This window comes from Ranitomeya variabilis, chromosome 4 (assembly GCF_051348905.1).
Source record: "Ranitomeya variabilis isolate aRanVar5 chromosome 4, aRanVar5.hap1, whole genome shotgun sequence".
NCBI lineage: Eukaryota > Metazoa > Chordata > Amphibia > Anura > Dendrobatidae > Ranitomeya > Ranitomeya variabilis.
Window position 1 is genome coordinate 718,574,564 of NC_135235.1, and position 22,141 is coordinate 718,596,704.

Sequence of the window (22,141 nt, forward strand, 5' to 3'; positions counted from 1 at the left end):
TGTATGCTTGGCACTGCTCCCCCCTTCCATCTTGTTTGTTTGGCTCTGCTCCCCCCTCCCATCCTTGAATGCGTGGCTCTGCTCCTCCCTCACATCCTTGTATGCATGGCTCAGTTGACCCCAGGCTTTAAAAAAAAAACCCTTGCTCAGGTGCCGCCCCCCGCATCCTGGCGCCCTAGGCACGTGCCCTCACGTGCCTAGTGGCAAATATGGCCCTGGCTATCAGTGGCTAACGCGGGTGTGCTAGTGTCATCTATGTTTGGTGATGGAATGGTCTGCGGGCATCATGTTAGGTTTGCAGAGCCCCTGATGTGCCTGAACAGTAGAAACCCCCCGAAGTGACCCCATTTTGGGAACTAGACCCCCCAAGGAACTTATCTAGATGTGTGGTGAGCACTTTGAACTCCCAAGTGGTTCGCAGAATTTTACAACGTAGAGCCGTGAAAATAAAAAATAAATTTTGTTCCCCACAAAAATAAATGTTTAGCCCCCAATTTTTTATTTTCCAAAGGGTAACAGGAAAAATTAGACCCCCAAAGTTGTGCAATTTTTCCAGAGTACGCTTATGCCCCATATGTTTGGGTAAACCACTGTTTGGGCGCACAATGGGGCTCGGAAGGGAGGGAGCACCGTTTGACTTTTTGAACACAAGATTGGCTGAAATAAATGGTGGAGCCATGTCTCGTTTGGGACCCCCTGATGTGCCTAAACAGTGGAAACCCCTCAATTCTAACTCCAACACACCCCTAACCCTAATCCCAACCCTAACCATAAACCTAATCACAACCCTAACCCCAACACACCCCTAACCCTAATCCCAACCCTAATCCCAACACACCCCTAACCCTAATCCCAACCCTAACCATAACCCTAACCCCAACACACCCCTAACCCTTATCCCAAACCTAACTACAAGCCTAACCCTAATTCTAACACACCCCTAACCGTAATCTTAACCCTAATCCCAACTCTAATCCCAACCCTAACCACAACACTTCCCCAACACACCCCTAACCCTAATCCCAACCCTAACCACAAGCCTAACCCTAATTCCAACGCAACCCTAATCTTAACCCTAATCCCAACCCCAACTCTAATCCCAACCCTAATTCCAACCCTAACCCTAAGGCTATGTACCAACATTGCGGATTCGTGTGCGGATTTTTCCGCACCGTTTTTTTTTCCTATTGAGGAGCAGGTGTAAAACGCTGCGGAATCCGCACAAAGAATTGACATGCTGCGGAAAATACAACTCAGTGTTGCCGCACGGTATTTTCCGCACCATGGGCACAGCGGATTTTGTTTTCCATAGGTTTACATGGTACTGTACAACACATTGAAAACTGCTGCAAATAAGCAGCGGCCAATCCGCTGCGGATCCGCAGCCAAATCCGCACCGTGTGCACATACCCTAATTCCAACCCTAACTCTAATTCCAACCCTAACCCTAATGCTATGTGCCAACGTTGCGGATTCGTGTGTGGATTTTTCCGCACCGTTTTTTGTGAGAATTTCACCTGCGGTTTTACACCTGCGGATTCCTATTGAGGAGCAGGTGTAAAATGCTGCGGAATCCACACAAAGAATTGACATGCTGAGGAAAATACAACTCAGCATTTCCTCACGGTATTTTCAGCATCATGGGCACAGCGGATTTGGTTTTCCATAGGTTTACATGGTACTGTACAACGCATGGAAAACTGCTGCAAATCCGCAGCCAAATCCGCACCGTGTGCACATACCCTAATTCCAACCCTAAACCTAATTCCAACCCTAATTCTAACCCTAAATCTAACCATAATTCTAACCATAAATCTAACCCTAACCATAATTCTAACCCTAATTTTAACCCTAACCCTCATTCTAACCCTAACACTAATTCTAACCCTAATTCTAACCCTAACCCTAGTTCTAACCCTAATACTAACCCTAAATCTAACCCTAATTCTATCCCTAACCCTAATTCTAACCCTAGTTCTAACCCTAACCCTAGTTCTAACCCTAATTCTAACCCTAACACTAATTCTAACCCTAACCCTAATTCTAACCCTAACCCTAGTTCCAACCCTAACCCTAGTTCAAACCCTAACCCTAATTCTAAGCCTAACCCTAAATCTAACCTTAGTTCTAACCCTAACCCTAATTCTAACCCTAACCCTAGTTCTAACCCTGTGGGGGTGATAAAGGGGGGGTTATTTACTATTTTTTTATTTTGATCACTGTGATACGTTCTATCACAGTGATCAAAATGTACCTCGGGAATGAATGAATCTGCCGGCCGGCATTTTGGAAGATGGCGGTGCCCATCGCTAAAGACCGCCGGCACTGGGAGGGATGCCAGGACTCGGAAGACAGAGGGGGTGAGATCAGACAGCGGGGGGACGGAGGACAGGATGGGGTGGAGGACAGGATGGAGGGGAAAGGAGGGCTGACGGCGGTGGCAGATCGCCGCTGTCAGTCGGTGGTGGATCGGGGTCTCCAGCCATGGCCGATGATATTGCAGCATTGGCCATGGCTGGATTGTAATATTTCAGCATGTTTCACTGGTGAAACATTACAAATTGCTCCGATTGGCTGTTGAAAGTGAAACAGCCAATCAGAGTGATCGTAGCCACGTGGGGGCAAAGCCACCCCCCCCCGGCTGAAGTCTCTCTCCCTCTGTCCCTGCAGGTCGGGTGAAATTACAGTTAACCCTTTCACCCAGCCTGCAGGGAAGCGATCATTCTGTGACGCAGCATATGCATCACAGGTCGGATTGGCACCGACTTTCATGACGCATACACTGTGTCACAGGTGAGGAAGGGGTTAACTAATGTCGTTACTCACATAACTCTTCACATATTGACAACGGTATTGTCCTTGTCACAGACACTACGTACTACCATATGACACCACTTATTCACTCTCACAATGCCCTGCAGCTCCTCCTATCAACCTTTGTGCATGCCAACCATACATGCTAATGACTTTGATGTCATTTTATGTCTCCATTCTGGCTAGAGCTCCGATAACGGCATTTCAATAGCTGCAAAGCTAGTTAACGAAAGGTTTTCCAAGATGGCAGCTCACTCCGATATGGCTGTTCAACATATTTAGTACAGATCATTCTTGTACAATGAGTGTTTATATTTTAACATGGCCAAACATGAGGAATGACAAGAGGTTGTCCTAGCAGTGGTCAACCCCTTTAAGAAGATATAATTTTCAGTTAAAATATTTCCAACATTTTGAACATGAAAAAGACTTCTCCCCTGTGTGATTTCCCTGATGTTTATTAAGAGTTGATTTCAGTGGAAAGGATTCCCCACATTAATAACATGAAAAAGGCTTCTCCCTTGTGTGAGTTCTCTGATGATTAACAAGACTTGATTTCTGGTTAAAACATTTCCCACATTCTGAACATGAAAAAGGCTTCTCCCCTGTGTGAGTTCTCTGATGACTAATAAGATTTGATTTCAGGTTAAAACATTTCCCACATTCTGAACAGGAAAAAGGCTTCTCCCCTGTGTGAGTTCTCTGGTGCGTAACAAAATTTGATTTCTGGTTAAAACATTTCCCACATTCTGAACATGAAAAAGGCTTCTCCCCTGTGTGAGTTCTCTGATGATTAATAACATTTGATTTCTGGTTAAAACATTTCCCACATTCTGAACAGGAAAAAGGCTTCTCCCCTGTGTGAGTTCTCTGGTGCTTAACAAAATTTGATTTCTCGATATAACATTTCCCACATTCTGAACAGGAAAAAGGCTTCTCCCCTGTGTGCGTTCTTTGGTGCTTAACCAAATCTGATTTCTGGATATAACATTTCCCACATTCTGAACAGGAAAAAGGCTTCTCCCCTGCGTGAGTTCTCTGGTGCTTAACAAACCTTGATTTATCATTAAAACATTTCCCACATTCTGAACAGGAAAAAGGCTTCTCCCCTGTGTGAGTTCTCTGGTGCTTAACCAAATCTGATTTCTGGATAAAACATTTTCCACATTCTGAACAGGAAAAAGGCTTCTCCCCTGTGTGAGTTCTCTGGTGCTTAACAAAATGTGATTTGTAGTTAAAACATTTCCCACATTCTGAACATGAAAAAGGCTTATCCCCTGTGTGAGTTCTATGGTGATTAACCAAATCTGATTTCTGGTTAAAACATTTCCCACATTCTGAACAGGAAAAAGGCTTCTCCCCTGTGTGAGTTATCTGATGATTAACAAGACGTGATTTATCTACAAAACATTTCCCACATTCTGAACAGCAAAAAGACTTCTTCCCTGTGTGAGTTCTTTGGTGCTTAATCAAATCTGATTTCTGGATAAAACATTTCCCACATCCTGAACAGGAAAAAGGCTTATCCCCTGTGTGAGTTCTATGGTGATTAACCAAATCTGATTTCTGGTTAAAACATTTCTCACATTCTGAACAGGAAAAAGGCTTCTCCCCTGTGTGAGTTCTCTGATGATTAATAAAATTTGATTTCTGGTTAAAACATTTCCCACATTCTGAACAGGAAAAAGGCTTCTCCCCTGTGTGAGTTCTCTGATGATTAATAAAATTTGATTTCTGGTTAAAACATTTCCCACATTCTGAACAGCAAAAAGACTTCTTCCCTGTGTGAGTTCTTTGGTGCTTAATCAAATCTGATTTCTGGATAAAACATTTCCCACATCCTGAACAGGAAAAAGGCTTATCCCCTGTGTGAGTTCTATGGTGATTAACCAAATCTGATTTCTGGTTAAAACATTTCCCACATTCTGAACAGGAAAAAGGCTTCTCCCCTGTGTGAGTTCTCTGATGATTAACAAGACGTGATTTATCTACAAAACATTTCCCACATTCTGAACAGCAAAAAGACTTCTTCCCTGTGTGAGTTCTTTGGTGCTTAATCAAATCTGATTTCTGGATAAAACATTTCCCACATCCTGAACAGGAAAAAGGCTTCTCCCCTGTGTGAGTTCTTTGGTGTTTAACCAAATCCGATTTCTCGATAAAACATTTCCCACATTCTGAACAGGAAAAAGGCTTCTCCCCTGTGTGAATTCTCTGGTGCTTAACCAAATCGGATTTCTGGTTAACACATTTCCTACATTCTGAACATGAAAATCTTGTCTCTGTTATGTGAATTTTTTCATGTTTTAAAAAACTATTTTTGAGAAAACTATTTCCATATTCTGAATATGAAAATGGCTTCTTTCCTTTTGAACCAGTTAGTTTTTTAATGCTTATATTGTTATCTTGATATTCCTTAGTAGTTGGTAATGAATCAGAAGACAGAATCTGTTTCAAAGGATCAGATGACAGATCTTTGCTATGAAGGGATGATGGTATATCTGGAGTAATGGCATTCACTTCAATTGTATCCTGTGTATTATCAAGATCATCTGATTTACAAACTGAAGATGTCAGCTGTCCCTCTGATCTCCTGGTACAGCCATCTGCTAAAAATAAAACCAATTAATAATTTTGAATAAAATATCCTCAAATTTTATACTTTTGAACATTTCTACTTAAAGCTGTCCGTAAAAGTTACAAGCTTTTTAAAAATACTGAATTATTCACCAAGACAATGACAGTTCAGTCTAATCGAAAGCCTCATGGTATGAACCAGTGGAGCGTGGTGTTCAACTGTTTGTTCATTCTGCCTCCCAAACATGGAATAAAAAGCCACCAACAATGTTATGTAGGTGTAAATTATACCAATAAAACTTCTACTTATCTCACGAAATACAAGACACCACTAAGGTCCCTTCATCTGCCAGTGGAAAAAAACAAAAGGTTCCCACATTATTTGTGGCTCAAAACCTCTTGAAAAGTAATATGTAACCAATCCAGCAATATCCGCTCTCCCAAAGTCAAATTTCCTCTCACTTCTGAGCTTTGTAGTGTGCCCAACCCACATTTAGCATCCATATATTTGCCATTACTATAGTGAGAAGAATCCATTTAATTTACGATGCGTGTGTCTCCTGGAGCACAATCTGGGCACTATGTGTTGGATAATAAGATGGCAAATGTGCAATTTTCACGTTGCAACATCCAGTGCAAGCTAATTTCTGTAAAGTGGGAGTGGAGTCAAAATCGTCACTACTCCCATAGAATAATTTACTGAGGGTTATAATTTCCAAAATGGAGTCACTTTATGGGGATTTTTACTGCTTTAGTTTTCTGTAATTTTGTTATATTAGGGCATCTGCAAATGGTGTTTCCCCTCTCCACTGGAATCTGCTACTGCAATGTTTGATTATATCACCAGGCAGCGCCTTATTTATTGTGCAGGCGTTGCTGGTAATAGAGGTGACGTCGAAACTAGAAGCTCTGGTTGGTGCTGGCTCTGTCCAGCCACTAAGATTAGGGTGTCTGAGACCAGTGGTAACATCCAGTCTGGCAGTGTGGGGTTGTGTGCTGTCCAGCTGGAGCAATCTGCTACCTGCTTAAGCCAATTAGAAAGCACCGAACCCTACTAAAGTTTGAAGCATATTGTCAAAAGGTGCCAGATACAGCCTTGTTTGCCTCTGGTTCAGTCTTCTGTGCTCAGCTCCCTGCTGTTGTATTTGTATGTTGTTGTGATCCCAGCTCGGTTACTGATACTCTTGCGGTGTCTAATTTTGTACTTTCTCTGACCTCCTGGTTATGACCCAACTACTTGAATATTCTTCTTGCCATCTCACACTACAGAATAGCAGGTAACACCATGGCCCAAGCCTAGGGGTCTCTGTGTTCGTCCAGATCCATGTAGAAGGGTTAAAGGATGATGAGCAAAGCAATCCCTGGTATCAGGAAAATGGAGTAGGTAGCCAAGGCTTCTCATGGTGGCCATCTTTTGATCTGCTAGGTGATCACTAACAGTGCTCCCAATACATTGTGCCTGCAAACTATTTTAGCAAGATCTGCATTCAAATAGCTAATTGGCGCTCCTTCCTTTCTTAGCCCTGCCATGTGCCCAATAAGTAGTCTATAACCATATATAGGGTATTGTCGGATTCAAGAGACGTTGAAAAATAATTTCGAAGGTCCATTGGTTTACTATTATCCTGGTGAAAATTCTCTGGGTTATTAGAGTATGTAGCTTGGTGGCTATTGGGAATCTAAACAATCATAAGGGCCAATATTTTCTGTCAGATGAGTTTCAAGAAGAAATATTAGACATTCATAGAGAACTTTTTATAATAGTGCAGAGCTGAGGTGTCTTAAATTTAGATCTGAGGCATTTTGAAAGCGGTAATTGAGACCTTCTTTTAAAGGCTACCAGGTAAATGCAGACTCACATAAGTGAGGCAGGCCGATCCCACATCATCAAACTACCATACAAAAAGAACCTGTACAAAAAGAACTAGAATAAAAAAAACATGTTATATCCCCAACAACATATGTTTTGGAGAAAGGTCCATCACTAAACCAGAATTGCACTTATTTATGGTGGACCATTGGAGCTACTGAGCTCTGAAATTATTTATTGCTCCCCATATCAGGAGAGATTGTGTAGTAATCTCAATTCCTTATGATCGAAAACATAATGGAATTTATTACGTGAAGTGAATCTATGAAACCAGGGCTCGAGCCATGCCAACACATCTCTTGCAGGAGTAAAAAAAATGGTAATTAGACCTACCGGTAACTGTATTTCCAGGAATCCATCCTGACAGCACCATGGAGGATGTCCTTCTTATCCATAATGGGACAGGAAACACGAGAGGTTAAAAGGACACCCCCCCCACCACCCCTCAGTGCTTTTCAAAGTAACACATCAGGATGCATGCAAAAAATAAGGTTTATTCCAGCAAAATAATCAATCATACAAATGTTACATCACATTAGTATAAAGATAATGCAGTAGGGAGGGAATTAATAGTGCTGTCAGGATGGATTCCTGGAAATACAATTACCGGTAGGTCTAATTACCGTTTTACAGGTCATCACCTGACAGCACCATGGAGAAATACCAGCGGAGAACGGTATTAGGGCAGGACTGCTGCCTGAAGCACCTTTCTACCAAAAGCTAACTGTGTTGACACTACATCTAGCTTATAATGTTTCGAGAAGCTATTAAGGCTGGACCAAGATGCAGCCTTGCAAACCTGTTCTGCCGAGGCCCCCCTTTTTCTGCCCATGGCGTGGCCATGGCCCTAGATGAATGAGCTCTAAAGGCCCCGTCTCACATAGCGATTTACCAGCGATCACGACCAGCGATACGACCTGGCCGTGATCGTTGGTAAGTCGCTGTGTGGTCGCTGGGGAGCTGTCACACAGACAGCTCTCTCCAGCGACCAACGATCAGGGGAACGACTTCGGCATCGTTGAAACTGTCTTCAACGATGCCGAAGTCCCCCTGCAGCACCCGGGTAACCAGGGTAAACATCGGGTTACTAAGCGCAGGGCCGCGCTTAGTAACCCGATGTTTACCCTGGTTACCAAAAAAAACAAACAGTACATACTCGCCTTTCGGTGTCCCTTGTCGTCTGCTTCCTGCTCTGACTGAGCCGCCGTACACTGAGAGCAGAGCGCAGCGGTGACGTCACCGCTGTGATCTGCTTTCACTTTCACTTTGCGGCGCTCAGTCAGAGCAGGAAGCAGACAGCAAGGGACCTGACGGACATCAGATGGTGAGTATGTACTGTTTGGTTTTTTTTACATTTACGCTGGTAACCAGGGTAAACATCGGGTTACTAAGCGCGGCCCTGCGCTTAGTAACCCGATGTTTACCCTGGTTACCAGTGAAGACATCGCTGGATCGGTGTCACACACACCGATTCAGCGATGTCAGCGGGACCTCAACGACCAAAAAAAGGTCCAGGCCATTCCGACACGACCAGCGATCTCGCAGCAGGGGCCTGATCGCTGGTACGTGTCACACATAGCGAGATCGCTACTGAGGTCGCTGTTGCGTCACAAAACTTGTGACTCAGCAGCGATCTCGCTAGCGATCTCGCTATGTGAGACGGGGCCTTAGATTCACTAGGGAACTCTTTCCCTGCGCTTCATAGGCTAATCCAATTATAGATTTGATCCATCTCGCAATGGTTGCTTTAGATGCCTTTTTCCCTTTATTTGAGCCTCTAAACTGAACAAAAAGATTGTTATCCTGTCTCCAGGGCCTAGTTGAGTCTAGATATTTGAGCACAGTTTCCCTAACATCCAGATTATGGTAAAAATTTTCCTTCTGATTTTTAGGGAACTGACAAAAAGAAGGGAGAACAATCTCCTGATTCATATTTGCGTTTGAGACCACTTTAGAGAGAAAAGCAGGATCTAGTCTCACAACTAGCCTATCATCGAATATTTGTAAATACAGATTCTGGATGGATAAAGTCTGTAATTCTCCCAGTCTCTTTGCTGACGTAATTGCCACTAAAAATCCCGTTTTAAGAGAAAGTTTACTGATCTCTATATCCCCTGCTAAATCATATGGGAGTTTACATAGATCATTATGGACCAAATTAAAGGGAACCTGTCACCTTAAATTGGTGGGATATTTAAATGAGTTTTTACCGGTCCGATGGGTGGCGTATCGTCTTCATTTCTCCACCCCGCCCGTCCCTGTTATCCACAATATGTTAGTGAATTAGAGTACGTGTGCGCCATAGTTGGCGCGTGCGCAATGCAATCTTCGGTGGCGCGACACAGCGAAATACTTCCGGAACATAGTGCGCAGGTGCATGCACAGTAATGCTTTCCAGCTTTGCCCGCAGTTGGGCAAATCATACTGCGCGTGCGCCACCAAAGATTGCACTGCGCGCGCCAACTATGGCGCACACGTACTCTAATTCACTAACATATTGTGGACAACAGGGACGGACGGGGTGGAGAAATGAAGAGGATACGCCGCCCATTGGACCGGTAAAAACTAATTTAAATATCCAGCCAATTTGAGGTGACAGGTTCCCTTTAAGATCCCAGGGTGGCACTGTTTTCCTAATTAGAGGTTTCAGTCTTTGAACTGCCCTAGAAAATCGACTTATCCAAGGGTGAGATGACAAAGGAGAATCATAAAATATGCTCAGGGCTGCTACTTGGACCCTTAACGTACTATGTCTAAGCCCTTTCCTGAAACCTGACTGCAAAAATTCAAGGATCTTGGGACCATCAGGTTGGTCAGTATCAACTGTCATTTCCCCACAGTAACTGCAAAATCGTTTCCATATTTTTAAATAAATTGCAGAAGTCACAGGTTTTCTACTGGCTTGAAGGGTAAAAATAACATCATCCGATAGCCCCTTTGCTTTTAGGACCTGCCATTCATGATCCAGGCTGCCAACCGCAGAGCTTCTGGGTTTTGGTGTAGAACCGATCCCTGATAAAGAAGATCTCTTATTTTCAGTAGCAGGAAGGGTTCCGCTTTTGATAACTTTTTTAGTAAGGGGAACCAGCTCCTCTTTGGCCAAAGGAGCGCTATGAAAATGACTTTGGCTCTGTCCTCGCAAATTTTCCTGAGAGCTCTTGGGATCATCGCTAGGGGAGGGAATGCATACAGCAACCCCCTGCTCCAGGGATGTGAGAAGGAATCGATCCCTGCTGGACCTCAAGAGGGTTTAGAGAGTAAAAGGTTTTGACTTTTGCATTCCGGCTTACTGCAAATAGGTCCACATTGGATCTTCCCCACCGTTGACATAGACTGCTGAAGACTTCGTTGCTTAGTTCTCACTCTGTTGGGATCACTTATCTCCTGTTCAGGAAGTCTGCGAGCTGATTTTTAGTGCCTTCCAGATGTACAGGCGAGATCGAGAGCATCGACTCTTCTGCCCATTTGAAGATTCGTTCTGCCAGGTCCTGCAACGCTATGTCTTGGGCCGCCTTGATGGTGAAGGAAGGCTACCGTCATTGTATTGTCTGAGAAGATTTTCACCTGCCTGTTCTTTACCAAAGACTGGGCGGCTGATAAGACCTTCCAGACTGCGTGTAGTTCTCTGTAATTTGATGATCTTCTGCTTTCCTTCTGGCTCCATCGTCCTTGAAAGTATCTTCAATGGACGTGACCTCCCCAGCCCTCCTGACTTGCGTCTGTCGTGACTGAGACCTCCGGGGTCCGAAGCCACGTAACACCGACTCTGAGATTTCTGGGAAGAGTCCACCACTTTAATTATCTCCTGACCCGAGGAGACAGTCTTAATCCCTGGTTTAGCGAGCTCTGCTTTCTGTTCCAGGATGCAAGAAGTTCCTGTAGTAATCGGGAATGAAACTGACTCCAATTCACACAAAGAATGCAGGCTGTCATTAGTCCTAAGATTTTCATTGCGTCTCTGATAGAAATTTGACTTCAGGCAAAATGACGAACTTTCTGCACTATGTCTGTTAGCCTTTTTTCTGGAAGGTCAGACATCCTTGATTCTGAATCTAGTATGACACCCAAAAATTTTATTTTTGGTTTTGGTATTAGTCCAGATTTGGTCCAGTTTATGAACCACCCCAGTTTTTGCAGTGTAGAGATCAAGGATTGACAGTTGATTCTGAGCTCGGCCACGGACTCTGCTGCTATTAGGAAATCGTCTAAAGGTACCTTCACACTGACCAACTTTCCAACGATAACGATCTGTGACATTGCAACGTCCTGGATAGCGATATCGTTGTGTTTGACACGCAGCAGCGATCTGGATCCTGCTGTGATATCGTTGGTCGGAGCTAGAAGTCCAGAACTTTATTTGGTCGTCAGATCGGTGTTTATCGTTGTGTTTGACAGCAAAAGCAACGATGCCAGCAATGTTTTACAATGGTAACCAGGGTAAACATCGGGTTACTAAGCGCAGGGCCGCGCTTAGTAACCCAATATTTACTTTGGTTACCATCGTAAAAGTAAAAAAAAAAAAAACTACATACTCACCTTCTGATGTCTGTCACGTCCCCAGGCGTCCGCACTGCTGCTCAGACCTTCCTGCACTGAATGTGTCAGTGCCGGCCGTAAAGCAAAGCACAGCGGTGACGTCACCGCTCTGCTTTAGGGCCGGCGCTTACAGTGCAGGGAAGCAGAACGCCTGGGCACGCGACAGGCACCGGAATGTAAGTATGTAGTGTTTTTTGTTTTTTACATTTACACTGGTAACCAGGGTAAACATCGGGTTACTAAGCGCGGCCCTGCACTTAGTAACCAGATGTTTACCCTGGTTACCCGGGGACTTCGGCATCGTTGGTCGCTGGAGAGCTGTCTGTGTGACAGCTCTCCAGCGACCACACAGCGACGCTGCAGCGATCGGCATCATTGTCTATATCGCTGCAGCGTCGCTTAATGTGACGGTACCTTTAGTAAGGAATCACCGTGATGTCCTGATTCCTTAGATAAGTGACTACTTCTACCATGAGCTTTGTAAACACTCTGGGGGCTGACGCTAAGCCGAAGGGGAGGCAGCAAAACTGGTAGTGGTAGATTTTTCTCCCCTTTTTTACTGCAAGCCTCAGAAACCTTTGGTGGTCTGGGGTACATTGGCACATGATAGTATGCACTCTTTAGATCTAGAGTACACATTATACCACACCTTTCCCTAACAGAGGAATGGTGGAAAGAATCGACTCCATTTTGAAACTCTTGTATTTTACCCATTTGTTTAAATACTTGAGGTTTATTATTGTTCTGGATGCTCCTGATGGTTTTATTATCGAGAAGAGATTTGAGTAGTGACCTCTGCGTTCTTCTCGAGGGGGTACCGTAACAATTGCAGCTATGTCTAAGAGGTCCTGAATATCTGACCACATAGGGGAAGTTGAATTTAGATGGGAGCATGAGACTAGGAATCTTTCGGGAGGAGGAGACACAAACTCTATTCTGTATCCCTGGGAAACAACCTGTAATACCCAAGGACTTGTGGTAACTTCCTGCTATCCCCCCAGAAAATCGGTCAGTCGGTCCCCTACTCTGATGGAGTCATTTCCTTCGGAAGCTAGATCCAGAACCTGAGTAGCTCGAGTCCTTATTCTTGACTTTGCTCTCTCCCTCTTTCTGATAACCCCATCTGCCTTGCTTCCCTTTCCCCCTGTAATCTGTTTTTGATTATGACAGGGCTGATATCTTTTGGGCTTTTCCTCTGGAAACCTCTTCTTTTCTTCTGAGGCCTTGTCTAAAATATCATCGAGGACAGGCCCAAAGACTCTACCTCCGGAAAATGGTATGGAACAAAGTTTGTTCTTAGAGTGCATATCCCTGGACCAGCTTTTAAGCCAGATAGCTCTTCTGGCTGCGTTAGAAATGGGATTGACTTCTAGCCGCAAATCTAACCGACTCTGCAGAGGCATCTGCCAGAAAGGCGGTTGCCAATTTCAGAAGGGGAAGGGATTTTATTATAGTTTCCCTAGGGGATTTGGCTGATAATTGATCCTGGAGATCATCTATCCACAGATGCGTGGAGCCAGCTACCGATGTTGCAGCTATATTTGCCCCTATATTCGCTGCTGAACTCTCTCAGGCCCTTTTTAAGAGGCCATCTGCCTTCCTGTCCATAGGCACATTTAAATTAGAGCAGTCTTCAAAAGGGATGGCCATTCTCTTGGACACTTTAGCAAGCAGGATGTCTATTTTGGGAATATCTACCCATTCTTTGACCTCTTCTGGGTCAAATGGCAAACGAAGTCTAAAGTCTCTGGGAATTGTTAGTCTCTTTTCCACCTCCTCCCATTCCTCTAAAATCATAGAGCGGATATGGGAGTTTACTGGAAAGACCTTAGAAGTCTGGGAACGTAACCCCCCAAACATTTCATTCTGTACTGAACACGTCGCCTGAGGCTCCTCCATTTGCATAGTTTGTCTTATTGCTTCAAGGAGCTCCTCTGTATCCCCAGCAGAAAACAAATTTCTCCTTCCTTTTTCTGGAGGCTCTCTACTCTTTTCATCCTCCTCCTCCAGGTCTGAATCAGAAGGGGTCGAGTCCACAGAAGAAAACTCTTACCTTGATCTTTTCCTGGGTCTCTGGGTGTCAGAATGTGAGGCTTGAGGGAGTATCAGCCCTGACACCGAGGCCTGCACTTCCTCTCTTATAATGGCTCTCATATTAGACATAAGAGATGCCTGTTCCTCCCCCACAATCCGGCTGGTGCACGTCTCACGTAAGGGTTTCTGCCAGGAATCCTTCAGTTTTGTAGCGCAAATAGGGCATTTCCTATTTTTGCTTGGTTTCTTTACACTCTTCTCTGGCAAGGAGAGAGCCTACAAAAGATAATTGTAGCTGCTACTGTGGAGCTGTATGTATGTGCACTTGGGGACACTATTCTGTGCCATTTACGTGTCCCAGGTTCTCCTGCCCCATATCAGCTTTAACCGTATCCTCCATCCTGAGGATCGCCTGAGTTTCACTCAACCCCACAGTCCCCATTACCTCATTATATTCTGTCGATGAAGCGGCGCTCCCACGCCCTCCGACAGCTCCGGAGGTATCCCTCTGTGGAGGAGATGCAGTCCCGCCACTCTCAGCCGCAACCCGGAAGTGATGCGCGGCCGGCGCTTGCATAGCGAACCCCATGTGACTTCCTCCGGAAAGCCGCGTGGAGATGTTCCGCATCAACAGAGGTGGTCCGGAGCCAGGTACACCAGGGACGTGATGGAAGGGTCGAGAGCTCCCGCCAGGAGGAAGCGACCCTCAGACCAGGAGCAGCGCTGTACTGGTAGGCTGAGGGACCCTTGGGCGGGTGTCGGCCTGCGGGCATTTCACCATGGGAAGGGAGAAGCCGAGCCCCACCGATCCACACCCCCCGCTCAGACTTTCACTCTCGCCATTCCTATCCACAATGGGACAGGAAAAACACTGAAAGGTGGTAGGTGGAGGGTCCTTTTAACCTCTCGTGTTTCCTGTCCCATTATGGATAAGAAGGACGTCCTCCATCGTGCTGTCATGTGGTGACCTGGAAATGTATATTGTCTGCTCCACTCATCTTTTAACTTCCATCTTTTTACATCTTTTTAATTACTTTGAATTAGACTGAATTGGACTGCAATTGACTGGAAGTTAACAGAATACCAAACCACTACAATGTTTATGTTTCTCTTCTCTTTCACCCCATACTACTTTCCTTCTTACAATCTCTTGCAATCCCTTCACCTAGTAAAGAACTAGTCATTTCTTCCTCAATCTCACCTTCTCCTCAGAACTGTTCCTCAACATACAATCCTTTTTCGCCAGACAATCACGGCCGCATCATGTCCTATCCTGCGCCCACCTTCCAACGCTCTGTCTGCTACTCCTCATTGCTGGTGATGTATCCCCAAATCCCAACCCTCCTCAAAATATCCCCACACTCATTTCTAACCCCCTGCCATGATCATCTGCATGTTTTCCCAACCATGATAACTTCATACCCATTCATCCAGACCCCACTCCCCCGGTCCCCCTACCTGGTGCATGCTCCATCTGTAACAAACTGCCATTTATCCATGACCTCTTCATCACCAACAAACTCTCCTTCCTCGGCATCACTGAAACCTGGCTCACCCCCTCTGACTCAGCCTCTCCAGCTGCGCTTTCCTATGGTGGATTCCACCTCTCTCACACCCCTCGCCCCAACAACAAACGCGGTGGAGGGGTTGGCTTGTTCCTGTCCGACACCTGTTCCTTTACTCCAATCCCGATACCACCCTCCGCTACTCTTCCCTCGTTCGAGGTGCACTCCGTCCGCATCTATTCCCCTCCAACCTCCAGCTGGCTGTCATCTACCGCCCCCAGAACTAGCCATCTCCACCTTTCTCGACCACTTCACCACCTGGCTGCTTCATTTCCTCTCTGCTGACATCCCCACTATCATCATGGGTGACTTCAATATCCCCATTGACACTTCCAACCCAGCTGCCACTAAACTTTTATCGCTCCCTGCCTCTTTTGGTCTCACTCAATGGTCCTCTGAGGCCACTCACAAAGATGGCCACATGCTGGACCTCATCTTCACTCACCTCTGCTCCCTTACTAATCACACTAACTCACCCCTCCCCCTGTCTCACCACAACCTACTGACATTCTCTTCCCTCTCCTCTCCTAGTGTGCAACCCCCACTCCACAAACTCACTCACCCTCACTGAAATCTCAAACACCTCTACTTACAATCACTTTCTGAGTCCCTTCTCCCTCTTACAGACATAGCCTCCCTTCATGACACAGTTGCTCCTGCCACTTTTTATAACACTACAATAACAGCAGCACTCGATTCGGCCGCCCCGCTCATGCATAGCAAAACTCGTACACTCAACAGGCAGCTCTGGCTGACCAGCCTGACCAAAGAACTGAGACGGGCTTCCAGGATCGCTGAGAGGAGATGGAAGTGATCGCGCTATGCTGACCACTTCAGTGCATACAAGCAGTCCCTCGCCAGTTTCAAGTCCACGCTCACTGCCGCAAAACAAACTTACTTCTCATCGCTCATATCCTCCCTGTCTTACAACCCTAAACAGCTTTTCAACACTTTCAATTCTCTACTCCTTCCCCCCTGCACCCCCTCCCTCCCCTCTCATTTCTGCCGAAGACTTTGCCTCTTTCTTTAAACAGAAGATCGATACGATCAGAGAAAGCTTTGGCCTGCAGCGCCCTATGCCCCTCTTAGCTGCTCAACCCTGTTCCTCCAAAAGCAGCTTCTCCACCATGACAGATCATCTCTCCACCTTCCTGTCAAGATCACACCTCACCACTTGTGAGCTTGACCCACTACCATTCCACCTCATCCCTAACCTTGCCACGGTCTTCATCGCAATCCTAAAGCACCTCTTCAACCTCTCACTCACAACAGGTGTCTTCCCCTCATCCTTCAAGCATGCCAAGATCACACCCATCCTCAAAAAGCCCTCTCTCAGCCCATCCTCTGTGTCTAGCTATCTCTTCTCCCTTATGCCTCCAAATTACTGGAACAACATGTCTGTCTTGAATTGTCCTCCCACCTCTCCTCCTGCTCCCTCTTTGACCGGTTACAATCTGGCTTCCGACCCCATCACTCAACTGAAACTGCCCTAACTAAAGTCACCAATGACCCACTAACCGCCAAGAGCAAGCGACACTACTCTGTCCTCCTTCTCCTGGACCTGTCTTCTGCCTTTGACACTGTGGACCACTCCCTTCTGCTACAGATCCTCTCATCTCTTGGCATCACAGACTTGGCCCTATCCTGGATCTCGTCATATCTGACAGACCGAACATTCAGTGTCTCCCTCCCCTATGCCACCTCCTCACTTCGCCCCTTGTCTGTCGGTGTTCCTCAAGGCTCTAATCTTCTCCATCTACACCTTCGGCCTGGGGCAGCTCATAGAATCCCACGGTATGCAGTACCATCTCTACGCCGACAACACGCAGATCTACCTATCCTGACCTGACCTCCTTACTTACCAAAATCCCACTCTATCTCGGCCTTCTTTTCTGCTCGCTTTCTAAAACTGAACATGGACAAAAGAAAATTCATCATCCTTCCCCCATCTCACTCTACCCCTCCACCAGACCTATCCATCAATGTTAACCCCTTAAGCCCGTATGACGTACTATACCGTCGAGGTGGGGTGGGCCTTAATTCCCGGTGACGGGATAGTACGTCATACGCGATCGGCCGCGCTCACGGGGGGAGCGCGGCCGATCGCGGCCGGGTGTCGGCTGCCTATCGCAGCTGACATCCGGCACTATGTGCCAGGAGCGGTCACGGACCGCCCCCGGCACATTAACCCCCGGCACACCGCGATCAAACATGATCGCGGTGTACCGGCGGTACAGGGAAGCATCGCGCAGGGAGGGGGCTCCCTGCGGGCTTCCCTGAGACGATCGGTACAAGGTGATGTACTCACCTCGTACCGAACGTCTTCTCCCTGCAGGCCCCGGATCCAAAATGGCCGAGGGGCTGTATCCGGGTCCTGCAGGGAGCACTTCCGGGTCGGAGCAGGCTGCAGATGAAAGCTGCAGCCTGCTCCGATGAAAGTATGATCGCGGATCTGATAGAGTGCTGTGCACACTATCAGATCTGCGATCTGTAATGTCCCCCCCTGGGACAAAGTAAAAAAGTAAAAAAAAAAATTTCCACATGTGTAAAAAAAAATAAAAAAAAAAATTCCTAAATAAATAATAATAATAAAAAAAATATTATTCCCATAAATACATTTCTTTATCTAAAAAAAACAAACAAAAACAATAAAAGTACACATATTTAGTATCGCCGCGTCCGTAACGACCCGACCTATAAAACTGGCCCACTAGTTAACCCCTCAAGTAAACACCGTAAGAAAAAAAAATAAAAAACGAGGCAAAAAACAACGCTTTATTACCATACCGCCGAACAAAAAGTGGAATAACACGCGATCAAAAAGACGGATATAAATAACCATGGTACCGCTGAAAACGTCATCTTGTCCCGCAAAAAACGAGCCGCCATACAGCGTCATCAGCAAAAAAATAAAAAAGTTATAGTCCTCAGAATAAAGCGATGCCAAAATAATTATTTTTTCTATAAAATAGTTTTTATCGTATAAAAGCGTCAAAACATAAAAAAATGATATAAATGAGGTATCGCTGTAATCGTACTGACCCGATGAATAAAACTGCTTTATCAATTTTACCAAGCGCAGAACGGTATAAACGCCTCTCCCAAAAGAAATTAATGAATAGCTGGTTTTTGGTTATTCTGCCTCACAAAAATCGGAATAAAAAGTGATAAAAAATGGTCACGTGTCCGAAAATGGTACCAATAAAAACGTCAACTCGTCCCGCAAAAAACAAGACCTCACATGACTCTGTGGACCAAAATGTGGAAAAATTATAGGTCTCAAAATGTGGAGACGCAAAAACTTTTTTGCTATAAAAAGCGTCTTTTAGTCTGGTTTCACACTTGCGTTTTTATCTGCATGCGTTTTTTTAAAAAACCGCATGTGTGAAAAAATGCATGTAAACGCGGTAAAACGCATGCGTTTTTATAGAAAAACACAAGAAAACAAGAAAAAAACAAAAAACCCTAACCCTACCCCTAACCCTACCCCTAACCTGAAATACGTGGCACTGAAATACGTGGCACTGAAATATACGTTTATATACGTATATACGTATATAAGTGCCACGATATTTCAGTGGCCACGTATATAAGTGCCACGTATTTAAGTGCCACGTATTTAAGTGCCACATATTTAAGTGCCACGTATTTAAGTGCCACGTATTTCAGTGCCACGTACTTACGTGCCACGTATTTACGTGCCACGTATTTTTCAGTGCCTGAAATACGTGGCACTGAAATACGTGGCACTGAAATATCGTGGCACTGAAATATCGTGGCACTGAAGTATTTACGTGCCACGTATTTTTCAGTGCCTGAAATACGTGGCACTGAAATACGTGGCACTGAAATACGTGGCACTGAAATATCGTGGCACTGAAATATCGTGGCACTTAAATACGTGGCACTTATATACGTGGCACTTATATACGTGGCACTTATGACTGTCAGAAAATGTTCAGTAAACGGTTAGGGGTGAGGTTAGGGGTAGGGTTTCAGGTAGAATTGGGGAGTTTCCACTGTTCAGGCACATCAGGGGCTCTCCAAACGCGACATGGCGTCCAATCTCAATTCCAGCCAATTCTGCGTTGAAAAAGTAAAACAGTGCTCCTTCCCTTCCGAGCTCTCCCGTGCGTCCAAAAAGGGGTTTACCCCAACATATGGGGTATCTGCGTACTAGGGACAAATTGAACAACAACTTCTGGGGTCCAAGTTCTCTTGTTATCCTTGGGAAAATAAAAATTTGGGGGGCTAAAAATCATTTTTGTGGGAAAAAAAATATGTTTTATTTTCACAGCTCTGCGTTGTAAACTGTAGTGAAACACTTGGGGGTTCAAAGTTCTCACAACACATCTAGATAAGTTCCTTGGGAGGTCTAGTTTCCAATATGGGGTCACTTGTGGGGGGTTTGTACTATTTGGGTACCTTAGGGGCTCTGCAAATGCAACGTGATGCCTGCAGACCAATCCATCTAAGTCTGCATTCCAAATGGCGCTCCTTCCCTTCCGAGCTCTGTCATGCGCCCAAACAGTGGTTCCCCCCCACATAGGGGGTATCAGCGTACTCAGGACAAATTGGACAACAACTTTTAGGGTCCAATTTATCCTGATACCCTTGTGAAAAAAAATAATAATTTTTATTTTCACGGCTCTGCGTTATAAACTGTAGTGAAACACTTGGGGGTTCAAAGTTCTCACAACACATCTAGATAAGTTCCTTGGGGGGTCTAGTTTCCAATATGGGGTCACTTGTGGGGGGTTTGTACTGTTTGGGTACATCAGGGGCTCTGCAAATGCAACGTGACGCCTGCAGACCAATCCATTTAAGTCTGCATTCCAAATGGCGCTCCTTCCCTTCCGAGCTCTGTCATGCGCCCAAACAGTGGTTCCCCCCCACATAGGGGGTATCAGCGTACTCAGGACAAATTGGACAACAATTTTTAGGGTCCAATTTATCCTGATACCCTTGTGAAAATACAAAACTGGGGGCTAAATTTCATTTTTGTGAAAAAAAATATATATATATTTTCACGGCTCTGCGTTATAAACTGTAGTGAAACACTTGGGGGTTCAAAGTTCTCACAACACATCTAGATAAGTTCCTTGGGGGGTCTAGTTTCCAATATGGGGTCACTTGTGGGGGGTTTGTACTGTTTGGGTACATCAGGGGCTCTGCAAATGCAACGTGACGCCGGCAGACCAATCCATTTAAGTCTGCATTCCAAATGGCGCTCCTTCCCTTCCGAGCTCTGTCATGCGCCCAAACAGTGGTCCCCCCCCACAAATGGGGTATCAGCGTACTCCAGACAAATTGGACAACAACTTTTGGGGTCCAATTTATCCTGATACCCTTGTGAAAATACAAAACTGGGGGCTAAAAAATAATTTTTGTGCAAAAAAAAAATAATTTTTATTTTCATGGCTCTGCGTTATAAACTGTAGTGAAACACTTGGGGGTTCAAAGCTCTCAAAACACATCTAGATAAGTTCCTTAGGGGGTCTACTTTCCAAAATGGTGTCACTTGTGGGGGGGTTTAATGTTTAGGCACATCAGGGGCTCTCCAAACGCAACATGGCATCCCATCTTAATTCCAGTCAATTTTGCATTGAAAAGTAAAATAGCGCTTCTTCCCTTCTGAGCTCTGCTATGCGCCCAAACAATGGTTTACACCCACATATGGGGTATCGTCGTACTCAGGACAAATTGCAAAACAACTTTTGTGGTCTAATTTCTTCTCTTACCCTTGGGGAAATAAAAAAATGGGGGTGAAAAGATCATTTTTGTGAAAAAATATGATTTTTTATTTTTACGGCTCTGCATTGTAAACTTCTGTGAAGCACTTGTTGGGTCAAAGTGCTCAACACACATCTAGATAAGTTCCTTAAGGGGTCTACTTTCCAAAATGGTGTCACTCGTGGGGGGTTTCAATGTTTAGGCACATTAGGGGCTCTCCAAACGCAACATGGCGTCCCATCTCAATTCCAGTCAATTTTGCATTGAAAAGTCAAATGGCGCTCCTTCCCTTCTGAGCTCTGCCCTGCGCCCAAACAATGGTTTACACCCACATATGGGGTATCAGTGTACTCAGGACAAATTGCACAACAATTTTTGAGGTCCAATTTCTTCTCTTACCCTTGGGAAAATAAAAAATTGGGGGTGAAAAGATTATTTTTGTGAAAAAATATGATTTTTTATTTTTACGGCTCTGCATTATAAACTTCTGTAAAGCACTTGTTGGGTCAAAGTGCTCACCACACATCTAGATAAGTTCCTTAGGGGGTCTACTTTCCAAAATGGTGTCACTTGTTAGGGGTTTCAATGTTTAGGCACATCAAGGGCTCTCTAAATGCAACATGGCGTCCCATCTCAATTCCAGTCAATTTTGCATTGAAAAGTCAAATGGCGCTCCTTCCCTTCCGAGCTCTGCCCTGCGCCCAAACAATGGTTTACACCCACATATGGGGTATCAGCGTACTCAGGACAAATTGCACAACAATTTTTGGGGTCCAATTTCTTCTCTCACCCTTGGGAAAATAAAAAATTGGGGGTGAAAAGATCATTTTTGTGAAAAAATATGATTTTTTATTTTTACGGCTCTGCATTATAAACTTCTGTAAAGCACTTGTTGGGTCAAAGTGCTCACCACACATCTAGATAAGTTCCTTAGGGGGTCTACTTTCCAAAATGGTGTCACTTGTTAGGGGTTTCAATGTTTAGGCACATCAGGGGCTCTCCAAATGCAACA

General features: G+C 45.1%; 2 protein-coding genes across 2 annotated transcripts in view; one reads left to right on the forward strand and one right to left on the reverse strand.

Moving 5' to 3' along the window:
• Positions 1–22,141, forward strand: part of LOC143766587 (uncharacterized) — a 925,271-nt gene that overhangs the window by 155,965 nt on the left and 747,165 nt on the right. The window lies entirely within an intron of this gene.
• Positions 3,154–22,141, reverse strand: part of LOC143766586 (uncharacterized) — a 327,061-nt gene continuing 308,073 nt past the window's right edge. The window contains exon 7 of the mRNA XM_077254373.1: positions 3,154–5,423. Coding sequence (XP_077110488.1) covers positions 3,310–5,423 — 2,114 coding nt within the window. The 3' untranslated portion in view covers positions 3,154–3,309. The remainder of the gene's footprint in view (positions 5,424–22,141) is intronic.